The following is an 11,624-nucleotide window of genomic DNA, read 5'->3' on the forward strand; positions in this document are numbered from 1 at the left end:
GAATCAAGAAGAATGAAAATGTAATCTTTATTGATTAACCAAACGAATTACAGACTAATCTATTGATACTCTCTCACACCCTTGCTCAGCCTTAGCCAAGACTTCCCAAACAGACTCCAATAATTTCCTAGCTCTCTAATCCCACCTCTGGCCTATTTATTCCCTACTCTTCCTTCCTCACGACAACCCCCCTGTATCCCCCCGCAATGTACAATCCTCAGCTAACTAACTACTAACGACACTCCTAACTCCACGTCACTCCCTCTTCCCTTTCCTAACATAAACCTGTCTAAGCAACGGTTTATCAGCCTTATCGACTACTCCGCCCCCCAAAAAAGTCACCTTGTCCTCAAGGTGAAATTCAGGAAACTGTTGTTGAATGACATCGAAAAGTTCCCAAGAAGCCTCAAAGTCCGGCAAGTGACGCCACTGAAGCAAAACCTCCAACTGCCTAGTCACCGGGGAAAAACGAGTGGCTAGTAGCCTCTCCGGTTCGACGCGTAACTCCATGTTAGCGGTTAGACTGAGCAGAACCTCTTGAGCCGGCATAGACAGGCCAATGGCTTTCTTCAATTGTGAAACATGCAAAACCGGGTGAATTTCAGCAGCCGCGGGCAGTTGCAAACGATATGCCATGGAGCCGACACGCGCTATCACCTTATAGGGACCATAGAACCGAGGAGAGAGTTTCTCATTGGAGAACTTGGCTAAGGAACGATGGCGATATGGCCTGAGTTTCAGAAACACCAAGTCCCCCACCTCGAAAGACACATCCCTACGCTTAAGATCCGCTTGCCATTTCATAGATTGCTATGCCTGTAACAAATGTGCCTGAAGCTCATCTAAAATAGCATCCCATGATTGCATTTGCTGCTCCAACAAAGAATTAGCTGTATAGCCTAACTCAAAGCGTAATAATTTGGGTGGATCACGACCATACAAAGCCCGAAAAAGAGTCATTCCTGCGGACACATGGAAGCTCGTATTATACCAATATTTGGCCCAAGCAGGATGAGAAAACCAGTGGGTAGGTTTCCTTGAGACAGCAACGTAAATAAGCTTCCAAGCATCTATTAACCACCTCCGTTTGGCTGTCCGATTGAGGATGGTAAGCCGTACTGTGATGTAAAGAAGTTCCCTGCAATTTAAAAAGCTCTTTCCAGAAATGACTGAGGAAAACTTTGTCACGGTCGGAGACAATAGTCTGAGGAAACCCATAGAGCCGAACCACCTCCTTAACAAACAGAGCAGCCACCGACTTCGCAGAAAAAGGATCACAGAGAGCCAAAAAGTGATCATACTTAGCCGGTCAACAATCACTAAAATAGAGTCATTCCCTGCCGACTTTGGAAGGCCTTCCACAAAATCCATGGAGATATCATCCCACACCTGATTCGGAAGAGGCAAATGCTGCAACAACCCCCCTGGAGACAAGGTGGAAGCCTTGTTCTGTTGACAAACTTGACAAGCGGCCACCAGGGAGACTACATCCCGTTGCATGCCATACCAAAAAAACTCCGAAGACAACCTTTTAAACGTCTTTAAGACTCCAGAATGTCCCCCAATCTTGCTGCCATGAAACTCTGTCAAGAGGACCGGTATGAGAGGAGACTGCCGGGGCAGGACAACACGTCCCTTGTACAGCAACATGCCATTGCACAAGGAAAACCCCTTCACTGTTAAGGATTTAGCACAGAGAACAGCCCGAATTGAAGCCAGCCGGGGGTCCTATTGGATTTGTTGACAAATCTTAGCCCCATCATAAATGGCCGAAGTGGCGAGGTGTACCAACTCCACCCCAGACGACTGCCTAGACAGCGCATCAGCCACCCGATTTTCAGATCCAGGCTTGTACTGAATCTCAAAATTGTAACCCAACAACTTGCACAACCATTTCTGGTGGTCCTCACTGATTAGTCTCTGCTCCAGCAAAAACTTAAGGCTCCTTTGGTCCGTACGCACAATGGAATGGCGCCCCAATAAATAATGGCGCCATTTCTGAATGGCGAGGACCACTGCCATGAGCTGGCGCTCATAAACAGATTTTGTATGCGCGCGAGATGACAACACTTGACTGAAATAGGCAATGGGTCGCTGATGTTGCATCAAGACCGCGCCAATCTCAAACCCCAATGCATCCGATTCCACGACGAATGGCTGGGAAAAATCCAGCAGTGCCAAAACTGGAACTGTAGTCATGGCCAGCTTCAATTCCCGAAAGGCGTCCTCAGCTTCCCTAGTCCAATTAAAATTGTCCTTCTTTAGTTACTGCGTCAACGGCCAAGCAAGGCACCCATACCCCGACACAAAGCGCCGATAATACCCGGTCAACCCCAGAAATCCCCGCAGCTCCTTGATAGAATGTGGGGTGGGCCAATCTAGCATTGCTTGAATCTTACTAGTATCAACTGAAACCCCTTTTCCAGACACAATGTGGCCCAAATATTCCAATTGACTACTAGCAAAAAATGCAGTTCTTTTGGTTCACATATAAGTGGTTGTCCTCTAAGGCAGACAAAACTACATCCAAATGGTTGACATAGTCCTTAGAGATCTACTATAAACCAAAATATCATCAAAAAATACCAACACAAATTTCCGCAAAAAAGGTTTCAATACCTCATTCATGAGAGATTGGAAGGTGGCCGGGGCGTTGGTTAACCCAAAGGGCATAACCAAAAATTTGTAGTGACCCTCATGCGTTCGGAAAGCCGTTTTTGGAATATCTTCCTTGCACATCCGAATTTGATGGTAACCGGATTTTAAATCCAATTTAGTAAAGATGGTGGCCCCACACAATTCGTCCAAAATCTCTTCTATAACTGGAATGGGAAACTTGTCGGGAACTGTAGCCTTGTTAAGTGCCCGGTAGTCAACACAAAAACGCCAACTGCCATCTTTTTTTTTTTTTAACTAGAAGAACTGGACTTGAAAATGGACTGCTACTCGGCTGTATGATACCAGCCGAAAGCATCTCCCTTACCAATTTTTCAATCTCATTCTTTTGGAAATGAGGATACTTATAAGGTCGGACGCTAATAGGAGCGGTCCCCTCTTGAAGGATAATGCGATGATCACGCATTCTTTGGGGAGGAAGTCCCTCCGGCATGTGTAAAGCCCTCGAATGGCGCTGCAAGACCTCACTAATCTGCCCTTGAAATTGCTGATCCAGTTCCCCCATTGCACCCAAATCCGGTTCCTTGTTGGCATCCAAAGCACTCAATTCTAAATAGATGCCATGGCCCTCATGCTTAATGGTCCTAACCATGGCCTTAAGGGAAATCATCGTGGTGGAAAGACTCAAGTCTCCCCTCAAGGTAACCGCTTCTCCCCTCACCCTGAATTTCATAACCTGAGACTTCCAATTCACATGCACTCCACCCAATGTTTCTAACCATTGCATGCCCAAAATAACATCCACTCCCCCCAATTCCAGTGGCAAAAAATTTTCCACTATGGTCAAATGTGCTAAATTCAATGCTACCTCCCTACAAATTCCTCTTCCTTTAACCGATTCTCCCGTTCCTAGTTGTACCCCAAACCCCGCAGTGGGCGCAATCGGAATCAACAACCTCTCCACAAGACTCAAGGAAATGAAATTATGGGTTGCACCGGAATCAAGTAGAACAATTACCTCTTGCCGAGCAATTGTGCCTCGAAGCTTCATAGTCGTTGGCGTCGAGAGTCCTACCACTGAATTCAAGGACAACTCTATGAGTTCCGGCTGCCCCTCCTCCCATTCCGAACTTGGCAAAACTGGATCGTCCTCTTCGCACTCGGCTGCGTCCTCAACGCTAACGAGCATTATCCGAAGCTCCTTCTTCTTACAACGATGACCAAAGGTGAACTTCTCATCGCACCTAAAACACAACCCCTTATCTCTCTTCTCCTGCAACTCAGAATCCGACAACTTACGAAAAGGAAAATCCCGTCTTTGAGTTGTTGTTTTCTCTATCGCAGCAGGGCCTCGCTATGGTCGTTCCACCACCAGCACCGTCCTAACAATAGTTGGTGAAAACTCAGCCCTCTGAGCACTATGGAATTGTGGTCGGGAAAACCTTGTTTCCGCCCCTTCACGACGCAGCAAATCATTTTTTTCTTCAATTCTCTGAGCAATCTCCATGATTTCCCCTAACCCCACCGGTTTTAAGAGCCTCACTTCAGCCCGAATCTGTGCCTTAAGCCCATTTACGGAGATTCCTTCCAAGACCTCCTCCGGCACATCCCGTAGTGGGGCTGCTGAAACTTCAAATTGCCTGCGATATTCGGCCACCGTTCTTACTTGCCGTATCGCCAAAAACCTCTCGCAAAGATTGCCCTCCTGCGAAGAACGAAAACGTTGCGGCAACGCTACCCTAAACTCCGACCAGCTATGGAAAGGTCTGCAGCCATTTTGCCATTGGAACCAAGACAGGGCATCTCCCTCCAAGGATATTCCCGAGGTAATGAGTTTTTCCCTTTCCGAGCAACGATTGATGGAGAAAAACTGCTCCATACGGAATAACCAGCCATCGGGATCATCTCCGCCAAAGATGGGACACAACACCTGTCGCCGACGAAGGGCCCCCCAATCCTCATTTACCGGCAACTCCTCCAAGACACCTCTGCCCTCCCAACCTTCTCTATACCATTCTCCAACGTTAGGGTTCCTTCCCCTTTCCACTCCTCGGTGAACAGGGCCGCCTGTCCCATTCCGCCGTTCATCGAACTCCATGGACTCCCCTTCCATGAAAAATCAACGCCCCTCACCACGATGTCCGTTCCAATTCTTCCCTTGGGTACCCAAAGGAGCCCCCCTAGCAAACCCGCACCAATCTTCCCTTCCGTCGCGACTAGGATTCCGTGGAATCCTTAAATCCGCTGCCCGATCTACGCCTTGCTCACGCCAACTAGAGTCTCCCACTGGACACATCACATTCTGCGAAACCCTAGGGTTAACCGACCTTTCCTCTCCGACGCGTATTTCCAAGCGATCGCCGGCACGATTCGCCTCACGAACTTCCCCAGCGCGAATCACTACGCGATCTCTGTCGCGATTCGCCTCGCGGTCTTCTCCGGCGCGATTCGGCCCGCGATTCACCTCGCGGCCTTCTCCGGCGCGATTCACTCCGAGATCCACCTCGGTCGTAGTCGTTTGAGCGACCGTCTTCTCCGGCGCCGACGTTGATGCCGACAGAAGTTTCACCTGTTCCTCCATAAGCCGGCGAATCTCGGACAGATCCGACCTATTCTGTGATAATTCCACCCTAACCTCTTCGAGCCCTTTCTCCATATCGCCAATTCCCTTTTCCATGGAAATCCTAACTTCCTTGATCTCTTTTTCCACCAATTCGAACCTTTCATCAGTTTTCCTAGCCGCCATTTTAGCCAGAATCAATGCTCTGATACCAAAATGATAAGAGCAGAGTATTGTTCCCACATAAACGAATTAAGAAGAATGAAAATGTAATCTTTATTGATTAACCCAATGAATTACAGACTAGTCTATCGATACTCTCTCACACCTTTGCTCAGCCTTAGCCAAGACTTCCCAAACAGACTCCAATAATTTCCTAGCTCTCTAATCCCACCTCTGGCCTATTTATTCCCTACTCTTCCTTCCTCACGACAACCCCCCTGTATCCCCCCGCAATGTACAATCCTCAGCTAACTAACTACTAACGACACTCCTAACTCCACGTCACTCCCTCTTCCCTTTCCTAACATAAACCTGTCTAAGCAACGGTTTATCAGCCTTATCAGTAAAAAAAGGTTTGGTATTCAAGGTTGACTTTGAAAAGGCTTATGACCTTGTTAATTGGAGTTTTTCACATCAGGTGTTGAAGAGACAAGGTTTCAGGTCGAGATGGATTAGTTGGATAAAGGGCTGTCTTTGTTTGGCTAATTTCTCGATTTTGATTAATGGTAGACCGAGGGGCAGATTTGGATTCTAGAGGGCTTAGACAAGGGAATCCACTTTCTCCTTTTCTCTTTACCTTGGTTGTTGATGGTTTAAGCAGACTAATCGAAAAGGCTGGGGGCATTGGATGTTGCAAAGGGCTTTAGAGTTGGAAGAGATCAGATACATTTATCGCGTTTACAATTTGCCGATGATACTTTATTTTTTTCTTGAACCGTCGGGAGAAAATCTTAGGGATACAGTTGATATTCTTACTTCTCTCTCTCAAAGTTCAGGTCTGAAAATAAACTTGAGCAAAAGCATGTTAAATGGAATAAATATAGATAAGGAGTAGATTAGAGTCTTAGCTCAAGAAGTGGGTTCTGAGGTGGGCTGCTGGCCAATGAAATATCTTGGACTACCATTAGGAAGATTTCCCTTGGCTAGAGATTTTTGGAATCTGGTGGTGGCAAAAGTTTCCAAGAGTGGAAGAAAGGATGTTTATCATGAGGAGCTAGATTAACTTTGATTCAATCAGTGTTGTCAAGTCTGCCAATCTACTTTTTATCTCTTTTCAAGTTGCCGGTGGCGGTAGCAACGGAAGTAGAAAATTTGAAGCATTGGTTTTTGTGGTACGGTCTAGAAAAAGGAAAGATTGACAATTTGGTGGCCTGGAAGGTGGTCTCGCAGTAAAGCGGAAGGGGAGTTGAGCATTGGAAATTTGCTAAAAAAGAATCAGGCATTGTTGGGAAAGTGGCTATGGAGATTTAGACCTTGTTTGTTTCACTCGTTCAAGTTGAGAACTTGAGTTAGAAAGTAAATTCATGTGAGAAATATACTGTACCAGAAAAAGTTGAATTTGAATTTTTGTGAGAGAAAATACTGTAGCAAAAACTTGAGTTGTAATTCGAACTAGTTAAATGAATGAAACCTCAATTTGGAACAAGACAGTCTTGGGGCCATGGTAATTAGGAGTAAATTTGGTTTGCAAGCCAATAGCTGGGATTCTAACATCGTTAGTAGAAGCACTCGTAGGAATCCTTGGAAATATGTTTCTCAAGGTTTGAATTCTTTCCTCGAGAGAGTGAATGGGAAGTGGAGGATGGAAGTCAAATTAGATTTTGGGAAGATGGGTGGTGTGGTGATTTGCCTTTTACATTTACCTTTTGGGACTTTATAGTCTCATCGGTAAGAGAGAAAAATAGAAGATGTAGTAGTTTGTATCGATGATTTAAATGTCAACTGGAACTTTGGTTTTCGGAGGAATCTTAATGATAGAGAGTGATCAGCGTACAAATTTCATTCAGCTCTTGGGGTCTTTTACCCCTAGTCCTCACAGGGTAGACATTCAAGTTTGGGCGGCAGATGCAAAAGGATTTTCCTGCAACTCTTGTTTCAAAGTGTTGATCTCAAATCCAAATATCTCTTTTGACCCTTTCAAAACAATTTGGAAAATCTTACAATCCTATTGGAATCAAGGGCTTTACCTGGTTATTTTATCACAGAAAACTCTGCACTTGTGACTTAGTGCAGAGGAAAAATCCCCATTGTGCTTTGTCTCCCAATTGGTGTGCCATGTGCAAAGAAAATTCAGAAACAAAGGATCATCTATTCATGCACTGCGAGATGGCTTGGAGTCTTTGGGGAAAAGTTTTTGGAGCAGCTAAACTGAAGTGGTGCTTTCCAGCAAAAAGCTGCGTTATACTGGTGGAGGATTTTTGGGGTTTCGGAAGAGGGAAGAAGGCTCAAACCATTTGGAGAGCAATGCATTTAACCGTTCTTGGTTAATTTGGAATGGGAGAAATTATTGATTTTTTTAGGAGGAGATGGCTGTTGAAGACTTATTTGAGATGGCAAAATTCCTTGCTTCTCTGTGGGCTGCAACAAATGTTTCCCTTAAGGACTTTACATTGTCTCTGATAATATTAGGGTGGGAGGACATTCTGAGTTGAGAGGGGCGGTGTTGTTGTTATGTAATCTTGTTTTTTAATTTTTTTTCTTCTGGTTTTCTTTTTGCCTTTGGATGGATCTCTCATCCATCTTTATTCTTTCTGTGCTCTTTGTTCTGTGTTTGTTTTTTTAATAAAATTGTCGTTTGTTTCTTGTCAAAAAAACAAAGGGATATATAATCCTTGACTACGTAGTACCTTATTAAGAGTATATAAGAAAGTTGAAAAGTTGGTTTCATTCCCTTTAACATGGAATCAATACCAAGTGGGGTGCAAGGATTAATATTACCTTTTTAATCACTCCTCACTTTCTCTTTCCATATTGATGCAAAGTAAACACGACCTAAATGTTTTGTTAGTAAACAACAAGAACAAATATTGCTATTATTTTTTATGTGTTCAATGTGGTACTTCTCATAGAAAGCCACCACAAAACAGTTTAAATGTTTTGCATTGATATTTGATATTGGTTTTACTGAGCTATTAGTGTATGATGAATTTGAGCAGGATTGGCTTCACCGAGTGAGAATTACAGGGCTTTTCATGCAGAGAGGTGTCCATGGTGGCTGGTGATTAAGGCTATCGGAGCGCCGGGACATGGGGCGAAGCTTTATGATAATACTGCCATGGAGAATCTGCTGAAGAGCATTGAGAGTGTCAGGAAGTTTCGTGCTTCGCAGTTCGATTTGGTGAAGGCGGGTTTGAAGGCTGAAGGCGAGGTTGTCTCGGTTAACATGGCGTTTCTCAAAGCTGGCACCCCATCTCCAACTGTAAGTGATGCATTGTAAAGCTTGTTGGTTGTTGATTTGGTATAGGATTTCTTGCCTTGATAGAATCTAGCTATTGTGTGAAATTGTGAACAGATAAGGACTATTAAATTAAAAATAATGCGTTTTCCTTATCGTTTAGTTGTTGACAACTTGAATCTATCGAGAGAAGGCCTAGAAAGATATCCTTTTGCTGATCCAAAATGAAAGTAAAAAGGGATTTCTTGTATGGCGTGTTCACGAATTCCCAGTGAAAAGTAATTGGAATTAGATTGAGGATTTAATTGGGAACTGAAGGAACGACTTGCATGTAAGGATTTCATTATTATGTTTACTAATGTTGTTAGGAATTGGAATTAGAGTCAATTTGATTATGAAGATGCCCTTATAGTGACATTTTTTTTTTCTTGCTGTTGAAGTCAACTATTTGTTAATGGTAGGATGGTAACTCAAATAAGATATCGAGAATTCCAATTTATAATTCTGGAATTCATATCACATTCTTCGAATTGAGCTTCACCTTGAAACAAGAACTTAATTCTTGAATTCATAATGGGCACAATATAATGTTCTTGGTGCGTAAGTAGACACAAGAATGTGAAATTTTGCAGATACTATTTGTTTCTCACTGATAGTCAACCTCACTGATGGTCAACGAAACATTTTTGCTCAGATTGGTTCTTGGACCTAGCAGTGGATCAGCATTTATCATGGTTTTTGAAAATTAAATTGTTCGCAGTTAAAATAATTAAAAAGAATGTGTATCAGTATCAGTTGGTGTCTGTCTTGAAACACGCGCTTGTGAAGTTGAGCTGGTTTAAGCTTATGACGTTATTTCTATTATTTCTAAGCTTACGACCTCCTTGGTTGCGCCAGTAAGTGTTTTTCCTTCTTGTTAATCAGGGTTTTGTTATGAACTTGCAACCATCTGAGGCAGAAGCAGGCTTCGATATTAGGATCCCTCCAACTGCTGATCCAGACGCTTTGGAGAGACGGATCGCTGAAGAATGGGCTCCTGCTTCACGCAATATGACATTTGAGGTAATAATCTCAAAGTCATTATGATTTTTCCATTTATGAACAATATATAATAAGGATACCTTTTTCTCTTTTTTTTTTTTGGGCGAACTGTTCACGTTTTTTCCTAAACTTGTGGGCATCGGAAAAGCACTTAGGGTGATGCTTACTGTATCTTGATATCTGCTACTTGATTCAAAAGGACAAAAGCCTGTCATTGTGAAACTTATTTGACCATCTGGTTTAGCTTTGGACATTAATAACGAGCATTTAAATTAGAGCTTTGGACAATAGTTTACTACGGCCTTTAGATGTCCCATTCCTTGATTTTTCAAATGAATGGTATTGTCTGCCATATTGACATTTATGAATCTTGAAACTTTTGATATTTTTTCCTGTTGCTCTAGCCTCTGAGTATATTATTAGCTTCGGCAGTTCAAACAGAAGCATTCCTCTCTTGATAAGTCTGGGAAGCCACTCATTACAGCAACCGATAGTTCAAACCCCTGGTGGAACCTGTTAGAAGAAGCTGTCAAAAAAGCTAATGGAAAACTCGGTAAGCCAGAGATCTTTCCTGCTTCCACAGATGCTCGCTACTTCCGGGATCTGGGCTTGCCAGCAATTGGATTTTCTCCAATGGCCAATACTCCTATTCTTCTCCATGATCACAACGAGGTGAGTGTGTAATTCAATGCCATTGGAACGTTTTCTTTGCATATGCACGTGTACAGTGGTGGAGCCAAGAAACATTTTTTCAGAAGAGAGTAGTAGTACTAAAAAAGATTAGCGATAATTTAACTATTAAATAGGGATATAATTGTATATTTCAATTATTGAGCGTGGGCACAGTTATAATTTTTCTTATAAAATTGGGATATAATCAAAATTTCAGAAAAGTAGTGGTAAAAAGTAAATTTCAAAAGGTTGCCCCCACTCAATAAGATGGCTCCGCCACTGCATGTATAATTGCAAATGCTCAGCTTTATAAGTTTGGTCTCTTTGTTTTTGATCCATCAAGATTTTGGTTAAAAGATCTTTTCATTATTCCCTGTTTCATCCTGATTTCGCTTTTCATTATTAAAACTGAAACTTAAGAATGTCTATATAATAGTAAACTTGACCAGATCTTTCCACATGGTTGCAGTTCCTGAACAAAGATGAATATTTGAAAGGAATCGAAGTCTATGAATCTATAATTAAAGCTTACGCATCTTATATTCAGCATGCAAGAAGGGATGGTTCTAAAGATGAGTTGTAAAGAGAGCAAATTTGATCAACCTCGGGTTTAAAAAGAACACGCCTGATTTTAGTTTCCTCCTCTTTGTAATATTAGACATGTCCCGGTAATTTATCAGTACGGTAGGAAGCAGTTGGTTGATCTCCTTCAAATGTGGGAAGGGCGGACTTATTATTAGCACTAATCACATCCAAAACTTTTGGTTTAAGTTCATTTTTTGGTGACTTGGATGTACTGTTGCTCGTGGGGCTTTTTTTTTTTGGGGTAGAAAAGCTTTCATTGAATCCAGAAAAAGAAGACAAAGCAAAAAAACAAACAAAAACAATTGAAATTGTAAATAACAGGTTTTTAAAATTAAATTAAGTAAATAGCATATTTTAAAAACTATTTGAACTAAATAGTAGTTTACCATGTAAATGTTTCATTTACGACTGGATTTACGTGGTAAAAAATCCATATTTACGTGGAAAAAAAATCTTGGGTTATTTATCTCTGCATTCAAAATAAAAGAAAAAATAATTAATATGAACCATTGGATTTTTGGTTGAAGTACAAAATTTGTTCAACCTTATTCTCATTTCTTGTATAGCTATTAGATAATATTGAAGTGTGAGGTGTGATAGAAATATTCTATAAGCTATGTGGAGAAGTCTTGAACATTGCATTTAGAGAAAAAAAAAAAAAAAAAGTTGATTTATGTGAACCATTGGCTTAAAGGTTGAAGTACAAAACTCATCAAATCTCATTCTCCTTTTTATAATAGATTATCCCTTCTG

General features: G+C 42.1%; 1 protein-coding gene across 2 annotated transcripts in view; it reads left to right on the plus strand.

Annotated features, from left to right (window-relative positions):
- LOC21386492 (aminoacylase-1) overlaps window positions 1-11,150 on the plus strand; it is a 17,493-nt gene extending 6,343 nt beyond the window's left edge. The window contains exons 2-5 of one of the 2 annotated variants that reach the window (XM_024163601.1): window positions 8,335-8,597; window positions 9,498-9,635; window positions 10,038-10,286; window positions 10,756-11,150. In XM_024163601.1, coding sequence (XP_024019369.1) covers window positions 8,335-8,597; window positions 9,498-9,635; window positions 10,038-10,286; window positions 10,756-10,869 — 764 coding nt within the window. In that variant the 3' untranslated portion in view covers window positions 10,870-11,150. The remainder of the gene's footprint in view (window positions 1-8,334; window positions 8,598-9,497; window positions 9,636-10,037; window positions 10,287-10,755) is intronic. The other variant, XM_024163602.1, reaches the window with a different exon arrangement.
- Window positions 11,151-11,624: the final 474 nt, after the last annotated feature.

This window comes from Morus notabilis, unplaced genomic scaffold (genome assembly GCF_000414095.1).
Source record: "Morus notabilis unplaced genomic scaffold, ASM41409v2 Scaffold2051, whole genome shotgun sequence".
Classification (NCBI taxonomy): Eukaryota; Viridiplantae; Streptophyta; class Magnoliopsida; order Rosales; family Moraceae; genus Morus; species Morus notabilis.